The 18,324-nt window shown below is 39.5% G+C and overlaps 1 protein-coding gene across 1 annotated transcript; it reads left to right on the forward strand.

Annotated features, from left to right (window-relative positions):
* The first annotated feature begins 15,323 nt into the window (after positions 1-15,323).
* LOC145446995 (uncharacterized) lies at positions 15,324-16,858 on the forward strand. The gene is made up of 5 exons (XM_080325419.1): positions 15,324-15,493; positions 15,736-15,894; positions 15,956-16,119; positions 16,475-16,642; positions 16,737-16,858. Exons 1-3 carry the CDS (start codon positions 15,473-15,475, stop codon positions 16,085-16,087), a joined length of 312 nt encoding a protein of 103 aa, XP_080181545.1. The 5' UTR covers positions 15,324-15,472; the 3' UTR covers positions 16,088-16,119; positions 16,475-16,642; positions 16,737-16,858.
* Positions 16,859-18,324: the final 1,466 nt, after the last annotated feature.

An 18,324-nucleotide genomic window follows, 5' to 3' on the forward strand; every position in this document is an offset into this window, starting at 1 on the left:
TAATGTTATTCAACTGACCAAACCTCTAAGTTTAGGGGTAATATTACAATAAAATATACATATTTCCCCGTGACGCAGAGGGGTCACCACCTTCGTTACGGTAGAGCGCGCTCGATTTCAGTTTGGAATTTGAATTGGTGGTTCGGCAGGCTTCAGGCAGAGAGTAGGGTACACGTACACGAAAAGACTTGGCAGAATGGATATATTGAAGCAGTTTCTGCTACCTGATGGCGTAAAGGATCATAACATCCGTGTACTGTAAGGCAGTGACGTGCAGTCCAATGAGGCAGGTGAGGCAGTGCCTCACCTGTCGTCTGGGTGAGTAAGTGGAAATCGTGAAAACCCACGACGAGTCGATGATTTATTGATGTTTTACATCGATGTTCATAAATAACTAAATTTAAACAAATTTTATCACCCAACATCATCAATCTGCATAATTAATATTCAAAAATACAGCGCCAAACGTAGGGTGAGGCACAGGTGAGGCATGAGCGGGTCGTGCCTCACCTGCGACAATGCAATTCATCATAAATAGCTCGGAATTCATAATAACTGGTATCAATCAAAGGCTATCGTCACACTGATTCTGAAAATCCAAATATTAACAGTGTCAGACCACCAGACCCCCCTCAAAATCTCTAATGAAGGTGACATTCGGCTTTATTACAGACAATGCCATCGCAGAAAAACAATGGCCAGGTGAGGCACAAACGAATCTGCCTCATGCACTATTCGCTAACAATTGGACAATCGAAGCGCAGGTAAATGCGCTATCGGTTCCTTAATCCAACAGTCTTGTAGCTAGGAATTATATAGCAGCGACGGCAAATACGCAATGCGGAACCAATACATTCCTCTACTTATGTAGCTGTTATATATTTTCCATCCATAGCTACGTTCAATTGTGGTATGTGATAGCTCATTGCATAAGCTACATTGTCGTTGTTTGTGTCCTTTATGCTGTGTTCGACTGCAATACCTATAACTCCTAATTGTGGTATGTGATAGCTATGCTTACATAGCCTGCGTTGTCGTTGTTTGGTCAGTGGTACCACTCCTAGTGTTACACTGTGACTAGATCTAGTGTATTTTGACATGGCCTAGTACATTTTCCTTCGAAATTCGGCAAATCTAGTGTTTATTTTACTGAAAAAATGTGTAACTGAGGATGCTATTTTCATGTGCCTCGAATAATTTATACTAGTACTTGAAGATATAGTGATAACTATCTGTCTAAACTTGCCCATTTATCACAAATAGTGACCAGTCCTACATGTATTGTAAAATATGTAATTGCAACGGCTATTAGTGTGCACAGAAAATGCTCTCTATACCCGCTGCTATTGTTTCGTACGTACGTGTTGGTGTGTGTGCTTGTATGTTGGGGGGGGGGGGGGGGGCGTGCCTCATCAGCCATGAACCTCACCGCACGTCACTGCTGTAAGGTATGGAAATACGGTAAATGTTATTGAATATATGTAATGTGAGAATAGTCACAAAATAAGCTCGTTTTGACATTGCAGTAAGGTCGTTTGTTTTAGATGTTTTAGTAGGCTACTGATATCCCTTATTCATATGAATGTTCTTTAGTTGTTTTGTAGTAGGCTATATGATTCGTCTGATCTTATTGCTGGATGATCGAGCTTCGAATCTGAAAATATACCAGGCTGCGACCAGGTCCAGTACTACGGTACTGATATGGGAAGCTGCTATCGAACTAACTTTTTTGATATATAGATAAATGGATGTTCTCTCCATCCACACTGAAATATCCCTATGTAGGCGATATATTGTGGTCCACTGTGGACAAGTACTGCAATGTCAGCAATTGAATGCCGGTATGATAGTCATGCAACGGTTTTGATCAGTGATTCCCAAGTGCGGCCCCCAGATAGCCTTATTGCGGGCCCCAAAATATATTAAGAAATCGATTTATGACAAAAAATAAAATTTATATTTATAAAATACTCTTGCTTGGCTTGGCCTCTGTAGTTTTTAATTATAGGATTGCAGGAAAGTTGTTAGTGAGACTGCTAACGTTACGTCACTGCTGTTTCAATGCAATGTGCCCTAACTTTTCAGTTGAACGGGCAGTAGCTATAGATATAAATAGGTATTGATAACTTTCAAAACCGAAGGAAAATCCCGAAAAAATGGTAAATTTTTCCCACTTCGTGGTCGCTTGACTAAAAAAGAAAAAGAGGCTCAACTACCGGAAAATACAGTTTTTCTTTCACATTAACAGGTGGTTGACTGAAAAAAGTCAACTTTCCGGTCCAGCTTCCGAAATAGTCGCCGTAGCGTTCCCACAGTGCTGACTTAATGTATATCAGTCGAATTTGACCCTATATGTAACCAAAATCCTCGAAAAAGAATACAAAATCTCAATAAAGAAGACATTTGGGCGTCCTCCGAGGACAATTTAAAATTAAATCGAAAGAGAGGACAAATCATCTTAAAAGAGGACGTATGGTAACCCTATGATAACTAGATGTGCAACACGTGACTCACGGTTGAATACGCCGAGAGGCATACTGCTTAGCCGGCTAAAAGCAGCATAATTAGTCGTCCTATAGTTAGGACCGTAGCTGTTGCACCCCAAACCCTCCAATTGAGGGGGGCCGAGCTCGAAGGGAGCCCAAAATTATTTCGTGAGTTAGCATAAATTAAAGAGTATTTTTTGAAAATTTATGCAGCTTTTTCAAAAATTTTTCGCGCTGTGCGCAATTTCAATTCGCTACATATCTTGATTATTGGGTACTCTTCTCCAAGAAAAAATACGCAAGATTTATAGAAATGGGCATATCAGCGTTGGCCATGACCGCACCACAACGCACCAAGACATATAACGTTTTAGGCCATGTAACATGTGACTCCAAGAGGTGTGTCAGAACGTTCGGCATCGAGAAAGTCTTGGCCGTAAAGGACTGCTTTTATGCTGACAAAAAACTTCGAAATACCAAAAAATTCGTTATATATACGAAATACATATAGGTTTAATTGTCCATATAGGCACCTAAATGACTGGCGCCGAATGTTCTTGTCTTGGCAATCTGAACCTCACAAGACAAATACCATCCCGCAGGAAAGAAAATTATATGACAGTGAATAAATACCAATGTAAAATCCTGTGATCTTTCAGTTTAGTAGGTTTGGGCAATTCTACATGTTTTGATATAGCAGACAGGAGGTCACAAAATAACATCATGTAAAGAAGTCATGCCTAGGGGTCCGCCCGCCCGAAGATGTTTAATTTTACGGGGTCTGCAGTTTCAAAGACACTTCTCACTCAGCTCTACCGGTAAATCTAATTACGTGGGCAAAGAGGACAACGATGCAATTCCCGATCTTATCCACCGATTTTATCATGAATTATCGAAATATTCGCGCGTCGCGCTATCTCACTATACAGTACAACTTTAATTTCGTGGCAAAAGCGAACAACGTGATGCGGGGTCAGTTTATCACCCTATGGGAGCCTGGTGTCCTGACGAAGTGCTGTTACGTTCCTGCCAACGGGTATACCCCCGGAGATGTTTAATTACTATTGAGGGGGCATATACCTTTTCAAACACACCTCACTCAGCTCTACCGGTAAATCAGATTACGTGAACAGAGACAGGATGAAAATTGATAGCAATACATGCAATTTCCGATCATATTGATCGATTCAGTCATGAAACTAAAGAAATTTCTCGCGCTTCGCGCGTTTAGGCCAGAAAATCTGATTCACCCAACGGACACCCAATGCAGCAGATAAGTAGCGGTAAACAGTGTACAGTTTTGAAATCACGTCAGGGCAATAAAACTACTCCGAAATACCCATGATGACTGTTTGGGTCCGTTTCATAGCCGTAGTATTCGTGCGGCCCCGACCGTACTCTGAAATTCTAAATTTGGCCCTCACACCGAAAAAGTTTGGGAACCACTGGTTTTGATTGTTTTTAAACTGCAACACATTTTATTCCAAGTGGTGAGGTGTTAACTAAAGCGATTTTTGACATGTCAAAATAGGTCAAAATGTTGTCACAATTGCACCGTTACGTCAACATTGCCAAAATTGTTTGCAAAATCAAATTTTTTCGCAACTTGCATTTCGTTTGTATCATAGATGATTGCACTGTCGGTGAACTTATCATTTTACAATTTAGCCTACGTCTTGTAGCCTACTTTATAGTCCTACCGTTGTAGACGGACCATCGTCTGCTCATTGTGAATCATAAACTATCAAATGAAACAAATGCTCAACGTAGCCTACTGCACTATCCTAACTGAAGCAAGACTGCGTGGGCATTGGTTCTTCTATTAGAAACAGTATGATGCAAAATTGCGATGTAGACAACTTTGTCATAATAAGAGAGAGAGAGAGGACAGTATACGCACAACTTCAGTGTAGCCGGCCAACAACTGCCGCTGGTGAACGTTCTTTCTGCATTCTTGCCAAGCTACTTAGTTAGGACAGACACTTTCTACCCGAAAATGTAGGAAAGTATCTTTCGTTGTACTACAACAAAGTTTTAATCATTTCTACCATGATACGAGATGTAACTAGTACTAGAATTCTCCACGGGTCCAGATTTCGATAAAATAAGGTTTTTTCATGTAAAAATTTGTCAGTTTTCATGCTAAAATATTTTTTCAGGTCAAACTACTTCTGAAGAACAGATAGCGTCAGCCAGAAATAAAGATAAGTACCGGTGGTACAATTCTAACATTATGTGAGAAACACCTACTTTAAGTACATGGGGTCAAAATTAAGTTTTTCATCATGAAAATATGTGTAAATTTGGATTTTTTAGTCAAATTTCCCTTTTTAGGTCCACAAAATCGCCCTAATAATAGCACAGCCAAACAAACAATCTTTTCAACAAACCATGGATCACAAGGGGTAATTGTTTTGCCCAATCCCCAAATTTGACTTTTCTGAGTTTATATTATGATACGGTAACTGAACTAAACTCTATGTTGCAGGTAGTATGTATTGAAATTGGCACCTTTTTGAAATGCATTTGCTGTATGGAATCCTGGTAAGCATCACGGTGTTTTGTAAGTGAACTGGTATATCCTTAGAGAATGAATTTGATTCTGTTGCATTCGGTTATCTTCGTGATAAAGATTTTTATGAAAGTTTGCTGATAAAATTTAATTAAAATTGTTAACAATCCAGGAAGTATACTACCTGTGCCAGAGTTAAATTGGTGGTAACGTCATTTGCAACGTTCCATTTTATTACCTAATTATTTTATGAAAGACACCCTTCTGTCATGCACAAGTTATTCCAGAAAACAACATCTGTATCCAGTATGATATCTGCGTGATTACTGAGCAGTTCATTTGTATTTCGAATTTTCGCAACAAATATTTTATTTTCAATAGTCTTGGATTGATCCTCAAATTCGTCCCCTGGGTCTATCGTGCCTACGCTATCAGACAATGTTGACAGAGACGTGAGGAGTCGTTCGTAACGGGTTTTGTGCCGGCACAGTCATCTTATGCGATACAGATCTTTGTATGGATACATGTGATTATGTAAGCCTATTTATTCATTTTTTATATCACCATTGATTATGTAAATTGCTGGTTTTTGCAGTGCTACTTTTCTCACGAACTATCTCGCAGAGTAGGTTACGGACTATTCGATATGAGCTGAAAAAGGCTTCATCTGTGTACACTGTACAGTGTAAACTGAACTGTATACACTGAACAGAGATGTAGTTGAACGTAATGAGCTCGTGTAACTTGTACTTTAACTATTGCTTACTGAACTATAATGGGCTAGGTCAATGGTGCTCAACCTGGGGGGGGGGGGGGCTGAGCACCTCTCCTGCGCTTCTGTAACCTACCTGTGTGAAATATTTATATTTACTTCTGCATATAATTTACAATCTTCCTTTGGTATTTATTGTATTTTGTTGATTTGACCAGTAAAAAAAGGGCGCCATGGCACGCCACGAATTAGGGACTCATCATGCCTGGGCTGCGGCTGATGGAAAGAATATGAAAAATGCCCTAATGTGCAGGTAGTATGTATTGCACTTGGCACCTTTTTGAAATGCATTTGTTGTTTAAAATACTGGTAAGCATCGCCGTGTTTCGTAAGCAAACTGGTATATCCCTAAATAATGAATTTGATTCTGCTGCATTCGGTTATTTTTATAAATGTTTGCTGGTAAAATTTCACTAAAATAATTAACAATCCAGGAAAGTATGCTACTCGTGCTGGAGTAAAATTGGTGGTAAGGTCACATGCAACTTTCCATTACAATAACTAATTGTTCTATGAAAGACACCCTTTTGACACATGCAATTGTAGGCAGTCTGATATCTGCATAAATACTGAATGCTGGTGACGTCATATTTTGTGATACGATTGTTGATGTGCAACGTTCTTTCGAGTTCTCTACTAGTTGCCGACGATTACCCCTAACGAGTCTCAGCCGAAAATATTCGGGCTCATTTCAATATGCATATAATATTCAATTTTATATTTAAGTTTTGTACCTCGAAGAAGCTGTACGAATATTGAATAGTTCCCTTGTATTGCAAATTTTTAAAACAAGTATTTTCTTTTCAACAGTCTTAGATTGATCCTCGAATTCATCCAACTGATGTCGACTCTTCGAAAAGACCCCTGGTTCTACCGTGCCTGAGCTAACATACAATGTTGATAGTGACGTGAGCAGTCATCTGAACGGATTTTGTGCCGGTGCAGTCATCTGTTGCGATGCATACTTTTGCCTCAAGAACCCATGGAAACATGTGATTATGTAAGTCTATTTATTCATTTCATATATCACCATTGATTATGAAATGTGCTGGTTTTTGCAGTCCCAATTTTCTCAAAAACTATCTATATATGCGATATGAGCTGAAGAGAGGGATGATCTGTGTACAGCAGAGGTGTTGTTGAATGTAAAGATCTGGTGTAACTTGTATTTTAACTACTGCTTACTGAACTATACTTGGAACATCAAATTGAGATCATTTCCCATGTCGTGCTAATTCCAATTTATTTCGTTAATTAAATTTAATCAGGAATGAAGGATTTTGAAAGATTGAGAACAGTTACAATTACTGCAATGAAGGAAAAGTATTCAACACCTTCGATAAGATGTCACAAAGTTTTTGTGCTAAAGACAATCAATGTGTCCTTTGTCTGGTATATTTTCTCGTCTCAATTCAAAGCAGCTATAAAATCTTAGAATCAAAGTTATATCTAAAGCCTACCGTATGTCGATTATTATAATTGAAATCCGAACCCATAGGAATAACGATTCTACTATATTTACTGTCGGATCTTGTTCGCAATCAATTACATTTTCAGCAAAACGAGGTTGATGAAGTCAACTGTCTTCTTCTCAAAGCCAAATTGAGAGACAAACGAATATAATCCAAGACCCAAACGAATATAATCCAAGACTCAAGCGCATGTCTAATTGAAACAGGTACCGTAATCTTTCTTTTTTGTGGACCATACAAATTTACATAGACCTGCGACGTTCTGCTATAAATTTCATTCTGAGTTATTAGTTCTGCATTCGCACTGTTGCCTGTGCGTCTGAATGTCCATGTAAATGTCAAAATGGCCGAATTGAAAAAAACGCAGCCCTGATTCAAGATACTTTTATTAGTCGTTATGCTAATTTTAGTCCTTCTCAGTGATAGGATTTCACATGTATCCGAGCGCCTTGCCTGCGCTTGTGTAACCTGCGTGTGTGAAATATTTATATTTATTTCTGCATAAAAGGTATAATTTTCATTGACATAATCAAAACTTTGGAATTTAATCACATTTTCAAGGTGGGCGACTTGGAGTCGACCAGTAGAAAAGAAACAAACACCATGGAACGCCACGAATCAGAGATTGACCGAGCCTGGATTGCAGCTGATGGCAAGAATATAAAACTGCTTCAGTGAAAATGGAGTATTCAGAAACATAGTTGACGTTTTGAGCTGCTATGCATTGGATTGTCATACCCTAAAGGAGTGGTTCTCAAACAGAAGAAAGCATTTGAAGGGGCGTGAAGCCGCTGTCAACTAAAATCTTTTTCGCACATGGCAGCTTGTAGTTATTTCTCTGTGTATGCTTAGAATTAAATATTTGAATATTCTCGCATCAACAACCATTACCGTCACTGCCATCCAACTATCCGTTGGAATTTCTAGCGTTCTGGTTGCTTTTTAAATGTTATGATACAACAATAAGGGGTGTGTGAAAGTTTTTGATACCATATGGGAGCGTGCCCAAAATGTTTAAGAACCACTGCCCTAATGACTTCCAGATTTCATATTTTGCAGCACAACAACATCTTTTCAGTAAATCTGCAAAATTTGTTTGGACTCGAAGAAACGATTTCTTTGTTATTTAAACAAAAGTGATTGGCATTAACCTGATATAAATACTTGTAATGCAAGCCCTAGAATATTTTTGGTGCCTGGTTAGCAGGCCCAATTTCATTAAGAGTAAAAAAATACTTATGGTTGTTTATCGTGGTAGTAGTAGTGATACTGATACATTCATTGTTTGTTTGTTTACAATAAAATTAGAAATTTACAAGCCATAATTTGATCAGTTTTAAATAAGTTGTAATGCTTTGTGTTGATCATGTTTTCCGCTAACGGACGTAACCAATGAATTTGATTCCATGCCCCTGTCACGAAAGATTAAGATATTAAATGATATTTTGTTATCACTATCCCTATGCATTCATTTTCATGATTGAGCGAGTTGTATGATATTTGTAGTGAATTTGCTCTTAATCATTAGTGATGTTCGTAATTTCATGGACTATTCCGGAAACGTTTTCAACTGCTCATCTGAATTTATGAAACCCTGTCACAGCAGCTATTGGAAATTTCAATGTTTGCACGTATTTAGTCACCCAGATTGAGTATTATAAGCGTCATTTATTCATGAATCAATAAAATCTGATTTTATTTTAAGCATTGCGTTCCGGTGACTAGTCAACCAGCCACTTTGAGACTGAACACTTTTTAGGAAAACACTTTTAATTTAAACACTTCGCAACACTTCCAGGCGTTCAATTTTTGGATCACGTTTCGTGTTCAATTTTCCGGGTTGAGCAACACTTCAAAACTTAGAGTGTAAGATTTCGCTCCGAGCGAGGAATCCTTTGAAATAAGGTAGAAGTAGCCATTTCCGAGTAAGTAAAACGTTAGTATTCTAGGTCCGTTTCTGCTTAATACTGTAACTAGCAGGGAGTTAAAGCAGGTCAATATCATGAGCACCTGAGAGTATTTGTTGCATATAGCTAAAAACCTAATTGAGCACTCTGAAGAAGTACAACTAGCACAGTTTGTGGTATTTGTATGACATCGAAATTTACGTACTTCGCGCTTACCATATGTTAATAGTTTTCCTTTTCTATCTACTTTATAATATTCAGTGTAAAAATTTAGTAGAAGTGTAAGAGTTTGGTAGAAGCAGTTTCCACAAACATTGTGGAAATGTAATTTACCCGGACGCATTACAGATGCTATTCTTCAAGCCAGTGGAACTAGGCTTATTGGAGACGCAATAAATCAGGTGACGATCCATCTGGGTATCACCTATGGATTAGAACCGTCTGCAAGTTCAGTATTATTGATTAGGCTAAACGCAAAATGTTTTGAAATAACAGCATCATATGCGTTGATGAGTTTGTCGGATCGCGTACTTCACCGATAACTAGGACTGGTTAAATTTTGTGCTGAGTGCTACGCTTTTGTATCAAGTGTTCGGTGTCGAGTACAGTATTTGAGCATCACGGGATATGACATCAAGAGAAACGAAATAAACCACTAGAGTTGTTCGATTAATTGCATTTCACATGACGCACAAAATTTATCCTGATTTTACTGCAGCTGTCAGTACGGTTAGGCCTATGAATCCGCTTGTGATTCCAAAGTCAATAAACAAGCAAATTTTTTCAATGTCATTCAGAGCTTTTAACATAATTTCGAACCCTGTGAAGTTGTTGTATAAATTACTCCATATTGTTTGAAACTTAGCAATATCTGCTTTTACGTATTGGTGAATGCAATGTCTAATGCTGGTAAGAAGTAAGCCTGTGACAGCCGTGCTCTATACCAGTGGTTCTCAACCTTTTTCACCTCGCGGACCGGTAAAATTTCAAAAAATGTCCGGCGGACCGGTGGACTTTCAAAAATTGAAAGGAAGCCAAAATGTAAAGTATGCAATCGTATTTTGCAATTATATGGTGCCATAGAGTGACATTTAGATGGTTTTGATCGCAATTAATTGTCTTTATGATGGCATCCATGTGTTTTTATGGTAGTGAGTCTGCTGAGTCGAGGTAAAATTGCCTTGTCCAGATAGACGTGCTACCGCCGAAAATCGTTTACGCAGTCTTTCGTGCCGGAGGCCGTGGGTTTAACCGGCCCCGCCAACTCGAATAATATCCTTCTCTTTGACAATATCGAGAGAAGAAGCTTATGGGAGTCGAACCAAGCACCTTTTCGTGCCACCTTGCTCATTGCCCACTACCACCAGCCGCATGATACTGTGGCAACTACGAACACAATGCGCCACACGAGAAGATCTTACAGCAGCTATACCAGTCATCCGCAAATCCGGGCCGAAAAGCACCTCGTCAGCCGACCCCAACAAACGTTGGTCTTGGGCCCCCACATAGCGATAAGTCAAACTTCCGGTTTATTCGCCCCCAGACCCCACAGTTGGGTTGTTTTCTCGTGTACTTGTGAGCATATTCCTTCTACTCAGTTAGGCGGACAGTTTATGTTGCTTGATCGGCCCAAGAGCAAAACTTTTCGATCATTCATGACTGAATCCGGTTTTCTCGCTGCCGAATTTTTGGCACACCTTTCCGAGTCCCATGTTAGCCTAAACTTCATCATGTGTTGGTACGTCGTGCCGTGGTAGTGGCTGAGGCGGATATGCCTATTTCTATAAATCATGCATATTTATTGGAGAAGGGCAGCTAATAGGCAAGACATTTTGTGACAGTAAATCGGGAAAAGCGCGAAAATAAATTGAAAAATGTTGGTAAAAGTTTCAAAAAAATACGTTATGATACATGTTCATTTGCAAAATAATTGTAGCTCGGCCCCTCTCCAATTGGGCGGTTTGGGGTGCCCCAGTTACGGTTCTGCACAAACCGAAAGGATTGAAAACGAATGATCGCGCAAACTGTGCTGTTTAGCGACGAGTCAGCTCGTATCAGTTCTGTACTTGTCGGCTCGCATGTCGTCAAATGACACGTCTGGAACTTCAAGTCAAATCGAACATGTCTCCAGCCCTAATGTTACCTCATGAAGTTGTGAATCAGTTTAAAATTTGATGTTTAATATAGTTTATCAATGGACAAGCCTTCAACATTGCATCTTGAAATTAAGGTATAAAAATTGTAATATACCTGGCGGACCGGCAGGAATGTCGTCGCGGACCGGCACCGGTCCGCGGACCGGCGGTTGAGAACCACTGCTCTATACTGCCCCTTACGTCAGTTGTAGTATTGTCGCATCGTGCTTTCACTTCCTCTTTTGCTTCTGGCCGCTTCGGCGGACGGACGTATTTATAATAAAGTCTCTGCAGCAGTTATTGAATCGTGTGTGATCAACTACAGACGGAGGTCTGTTACAATGGCGAGCACGCTAAAAACGTTACTTCATTAATTTGGCTGCAATTCTGAAGATTCCTGGACAGTACCGGTATGCTGAAAGATGGGCGGAAATTCAATTACGGCATTGGCTATCTGAACCGATTGAAGAAGCAGTTTTGCATCGATGTGAGAAGTTTGAAGACTTGACTGATGGCTTCACTTCGTAATGACTGTTTCACTGGCGGAACTGGTGTGAGCGCGCGTGGAGGGGATGGAGCTTGTGACTCTCCCGGTCCTATGTTATGAAGAGGGGATAGAGCATGTGACCCTCCCGTTGATGTGGCGCGGCGTTAGGGTTTTAGTTTAGGGAATTGTTCATTGTTGTTAGTTTAGGGTTAGTGTTCTGCTAATGTGATGCGGTCATGCGGATGTTTGCGATTTTGTTGGTGATTTTGAACTTGTCGGTTTTGATGTTGCTGTTTTTTTTATTGTAGTTTGTGAGAGTGCTTTTATAGGAACTTCTAAAGTTTGGTGGGGAATAGTGTGACAGCCGTGCTCTATACTGCCCCTTACGTCAGTTGTAGTATTGTTGCATCGTGCTTTCACTTCCTCTTTTGCTTCTGGCCGCTTCGGCGGACGGATGTATTTATAATAAAGTCTCTGCAGCAGTTATTGAATCGTGTGTGATCAACTACAGACGGAGGTCTGTTACAAGCCTACTGTTCAGTCAGTGTTAGTTCTCTTCTTAATTGTAATTGTAATCAATATTCATGTGTAATGAGGAGAGAAGGAAGACTTTGATTACGCAAAAATTCAAAATACTATAATTCGAGGCGTAGCAGCTAGCTTTTTCAAATCTGATTGAATATAGCATTAGAATTGAATACACCATGCTCCACATCTATATCTTCATTGTTCAATTCCCGGTATCGAAAGTTTTCAAATCCTGCTTCAACTGGGTGTCTTTTTTAATTGGAATGATCATGAATTTTATTGCCTTATCATGAATTGATGATGTCACATCAATGTCCACATATCTTGAAGGCGAGAAGAGAACAGTCCATGAACCAATACTTCTGGATCCTGATGAAATTGAAAAAAGTTTCTGGAGTATGTCATCGAGCTATGACTGAAGAGGATGTGAAGAATATCGTGAATACTCTTATGGAAAAATCTCGCGTGTACGGGTTGGAATTCCGTCAATGCCATCTCAATAAAACCCTCGCGAAGATGCTGTTGAACGAAATTCGTGGATTGAAATCTCAGGTAAACACCATTGATTCGTAGTTTAGGTCACATGTCAGCAAATAAGTAATGTCACAACACGTCCTGTCACATTAACTGCTCGTAATAAGGTACGTTCAATAGAAGCATGTCATCTCTATAGTAACGAGTTTCGGCTTTCAATCACCTTCCACAGTCACTGCATTGTGTCATAGTAAAACTATAATTGCCCACGAACCATAACACTGCACCAAAGCAATGCACAATCGGCCAGTGAAGACATTTTGTCGCAGCAGCCGTACCAGACTAGTTGGGCTGAAGCAGTGTCTTACTCATACCCAACATACTTTTACAGTTTTATGGGATAAGTTTTGCACTATTATGTGGAGAAAAAAAATTGTTGATTCAATTCCAAAGTATTTGTTCCTCAATCACATGCAAGAATTTAGAGCAGTGGTTCTCAACCGGTGTGCCATTTACGCCTCGCAAGTGTGCCACGAGAGACTTCTTCGGAATTTTGAAATTTTGCGCAAAATAATTCTAGTCTATAGGAAACAGTCAATAATAATATAAATCAGTGGTTCTTAACCTGGGGGCGCCCCCCCCCCCTGGGGGGGCGTGAAAAAGCGGTCAACTGAAAAAAAATCGCGCTTTGCGCGATTTACCTTCAATGCACGCGTGTTTTTCTATATATAAACCGAATTTCATATTTTTGAATTCTCTCATCAACAGCCATAACCTTCCATGTCATGAAAAATCTGTTGGGGTTGCTGGCATCCCATTGGATTTTGTGTTATGACGATAAGGGGGGCACGAAATTTTTCACTATCATAAAGAGGGGCGTGTCTAAAAAAAGGTTGACAATCCCTGATCTAAATCGAGATTGGTGTGAAGTTTGCACATTTGACAAATTCGAATTCGCTTTACCGGCAGATCGCGTGCCTTGAAGGCTGAATTCAGTTTTGCATTATACGTTGATTAATCGCGCTCAGAGAAGAGCAGACATGGCGGCGACTGTATGACAATGCAGTTTTCTAATCCTCATTTTTTGCCCCAACCACCACCGAGAAATCAACTCCTTTGGAATTGACGTTCGAGTTTACAAATTCGAATTTCAAACATGGCAATCCATATTGTGATTATTAGTTATCGTGCCGACACTTTCGTTAAAATGTAGGTTTGTAGCAAAACGTTGTGTTACTATCGGCGAATATGAGAATTGAGGAGTAAGGTTGATCGAATTATATCAGTTAACAAGCCTCTTCACCGCTGAAATCATATTCTTGGTTTGTTGGAAGTATAATTGAACTGCGGGTTGCAGTCATTAGAACTACTGAGGTCTGGCTATCCTCACTCGTGCTATACGATCGGCGTCAATATGCATTGTATAATAGCCTACACCTCTACGCCTCCGTATTCGTTAACGGCGATCGTACTTGACCTCCCCGACCCAATGCGACGGTGATGGTGTGCCTCGAACTATTTTTCATTTCCGAAGGGTGCCGCGAGGTCAAAAAGGTTGAGAACCACTTATTTAGAGTAATGATTTTGAGTTTGCGGCAAAATGTACTTGGCTTCTTGCTTATATTATATTATTTTGGTGAATTTGTTAGACTAGTTGGGCTGAAGCAGTGTCTTACTCATACCCAACATACTTTTACAGTTTTATGGGATAAGTTTTGCACTATTATATGAAGAAAAGAAATTGTTGATTCAATTCCATAGTATTTGTTGCATAATCACATGCAACAATTTAGAGTATTGATTTTGAGTTTGCGGCAAAATGTAATTGACTTCTTGCTTATAATATATTATTTTGGTGAATGTATTGTATAGCCTCCCACTCACTGCCCGTATCACATGCAGGTAGCATTCTTGAAATGAATATTTGATTTGGTAAAACAGACAACTTAATTAATTCTCAAAAGCGATAAGTCACCATTCAGTCTCTAACTGTGCCTTCTGATTCAATAAGGGGGAATAATCATAAAATTGGATTGATTAAAAGGTGGATTATTGCGTTTATCTGGATTTAAAAAACCCAGGATTAAGGAAACCGGTTGATCACAGTGCATAAAGTTAAGTTTTTAATCTCACGATTTAGCAAATCGTAACAAATTGTACACTGAGTAAAATTCCTACCCGAAATATTTCCGATAAAGACTGTTACGATTGTCTCCTAGATAATGACTTCTCTCAACAATCAGACAATCAACCAATTATGCATACACGATTGCAGAGAGGCCTGTCTATTAATATGATCTCCGCACTAAGTGTAATCTTTCGCAGGTCGAAGTAAAAAAACTCAGCGTCACAGCCCATGATGATATCGAAACACTCCAGTCATCTCCGCGTTGATGAAGGAGTGTGGTTCGAATGAGTCAATCTGGAAGAAAGTACTGGATCTGACGATATTCTGCTCATTTTGAGTCAACTTATCAAGCAGCATAAGGTATTGGCAGTGGAAAAAGCCATGCACTCTTCTGGAAGAATTCTTTAGCTTGAGATTTCTTAATGCTTTATTTCTGTATGTGAATTTGAAAAAATTCGACCTCAGCTATACAGAAAACATTAACTTTGGACAACTCGGCACTATTATTTCAAATGGGCTAGCGGATTTGTCACTTGGGAACTGTCACTTGCAGCCAAAAGATTTCGCTGTCATGCAGGTCGAGAACAGTAAGGTGAGCGTCTCGTCAAATGCGATGTATATCTCTGGATAGTTGTTGATTGTGACAGTCGCAAATGTGTACATGTGTCGAGTCCGTTCAAGATAAATAGTGGTGATTCCATTTTAATCTTAGGACGACATTGTCTTGTCTATTATGGCGTGACTGGATACTCAACATTTTAATAAGTTTGTAATGTTTGTCTTTATTTCTGATGAATGCTGATCGTAAATTGGCAGTTTACATTATTTGTCTAGCTCCAATATCTCGACAACAGCTACAATGAAATAGATGAAGAGTGCATTGAAGCGCTGCCTGGTTTACTGTGCAAGGACAAACCAGGTACTCTCGTCATGAAAGGATGTGACCTTACAGCCAATGAAATTTCTGCTTTTGAAAGTATAGGCAATAGGGAGGTAACCACTCGTTCGTACAGTTTTTTGTGTGTCTGTTTGAAATCGTTTTCTGGTTTTGTAGGTTGAAAATATCGATCTCAGTTACAATGCTGATTTGGAACCGGAAGGTTTGGAAGAAATTGGGCGCTTTATGAGGAAGCTTAACACAAAAAAGTTAGACTTTCTGCTTGCGAGTTGGATGGAGATTCATTGACCTCGTTGAAAAATGGTCTCGAAAATCATGAGGTGATCTAATTGAACTAGATGTGTGATTTCGATCTGACAACTGACATAGTCAGACATAAATTACTTTTACCAATAGAATTTATCGTCAATAACATTTTCATCATTACGTCTGTTAATATCAAGTATCGCGAGCAAGATTTTATCAATACTCAATTCATTTCGATGGTAGTTTGCACCAGTAGGTTAACTGTCATATATGCTTTCGATATTTTTTCGTTACACCAGTTTTTACCATCAGGTGTAGCAGTTGATATCGTTATTCTGTTTTTGTCAAATATGATTATGCATAATCGATGACAGCTGACTAGTCGTTTGCAGTCTAGCACAAATATCAGAACATCGGCTTATGATTTAGCTGCATTTGCTGGATTTGAGTAGAAATCCCGGCATTTCCTCCTGCCACAAAACGGTCACTGAAATCCTGCGCGATTCCCATGTGAAAGAATTCAATCCAAGCAATTGCGAGATGCTTTCTATGCAAATCAGAAATCTGAGCAAAGAGTTGGGAAAGCAAATCACTACAGTAAGACATTTATGCCTCGTGGATACGATATACTTTGAATTCTTTATTTTCAAGTTATTCCAAATCGCTGAATATTCAATTATTCAATGCACAGATTAAAATCATTGACCTCAGTGACAGTGAGAGAAGGAGAATCGGTCAGGAATACGGGGATTCCATCCTAAGCTTTCTGCCATATCCCGAATGTCAACAACTTAAATTTTTCTTACCGCACTTTCGAGACAAGAAAACGTTAAGGAATCTGCTGCTCTTTTCCTGTAAGTCGATATTTTCCAAAGATATATATATATTAGGGTTGTCCAAAATTTGGAAAATCTCAAAAAGTCTCCGTGATTGTGTCTCATTCTATAGATTATTGATAAAAAACAACAATTAGCCTGAAAGAAGCTTACAGGAAAGCCGTTAAGATTTCGACCAAAGCGTTTGAAAGTAGCTGCTCAGGAATGGGCGTGCCACTGACCATAGAACGGCGAGAAGACTAGTAATCAAATAACCACGGCTCTTGATTGGCTAATCGGCTATGCTTCAATGACCACGGCAGCAGCAGCTTGCTGATGAGGTGTTCAAGAAGTCTGCTACCGGCGGGGATTCTGAGTGCGCATTGTTAGTAGTTTGGCAGGTGATGATTTAAGATTAATTCAGGACATGTTGAGGTACGAAAAACATGATGAACAAACAACACCTGCTTCACAGAAGCTTTTACTGCATGACTGCTTCATTGTGAAGGAAACGGCTGAAGCCTACATGTCGTGTTTTCATCGAGAGAAAGCAAAGGCGCTTATGCAAGTGTTAGCGAATTCACCGTTTCAGTACGGATCCACCATCAGTGAATACAAATATATAACGCTTAACAATGACACTATACGTTGTGTGATCTTATTGGGCTGAAGCTGTAGTATATAGGTGACGTTTTGAATGCTCTAGGGATCGGCGGAATCAGCCGGTTATGCTTGGCCCTTATCAGATGCTTACAACAAATTGAATGCACTTGTAGGCGTTGTTAAAGTCCTCAATGATAACGCAGAAAAGGGGTGGTAATGTACGCACACTCGGACAGGCTGTGCTGGATATGGTATGTCAAAGTCCTTATTGATCCCGCAGAAAAGAGGTGTAAAGCAAAGCACAGACTATGCTGCATATAGTATTCAGCATAGTTTGGATATCATATCCAGCATAGCCTGTGCTTACCTTAAACCTCTTTTCTGCAGTATCATTAAGGACTTAGACAACTCTTATAAGTGAATTCAAGCAAATTGAATTCACTTATAAGAGTTGTCGAAGTATAACTGCCAAGCATAACCGGCCGATTCAGTCGATCCCTAGAACCTTCAATACTTCACTATATACTACAACTTGGATCCAATAAGAGCACACAAAGTATAGTGTCATTGTTAAGCTTTATATATTTGTATTCACTGATGGTGGATCCGTACAGAAACGGTGAATTCGCTCAACACTTGCATAAGCGCCTTTGCTTTCTCTCGATGAAAACACGACATGTAGGCTTCAGCCGTTTCTTTCACAATGAAGCAGTCATGCTGTAAAAGCTTCTGTGAAGCAGGTGTTGTTTGTTCATCATGTATTTCGTACCTCAACATGTCCTGAATTAATCTTGATTCATCACCTGCCAAACTACTAACAATGCGCACTCAGAATCCCCGCCGGTAGCAGACTTCTTGAAC

This window comes from Botryllus schlosseri, chromosome 1 (assembly GCF_051294905.1).
Source record: "Botryllus schlosseri isolate E-star chromosome 1, Bs_hap1, whole genome shotgun sequence".
Taxonomy (NCBI): domain Eukaryota; kingdom Metazoa; phylum Chordata; class Ascidiacea; order Stolidobranchia; family Styelidae; genus Botryllus; species Botryllus schlosseri.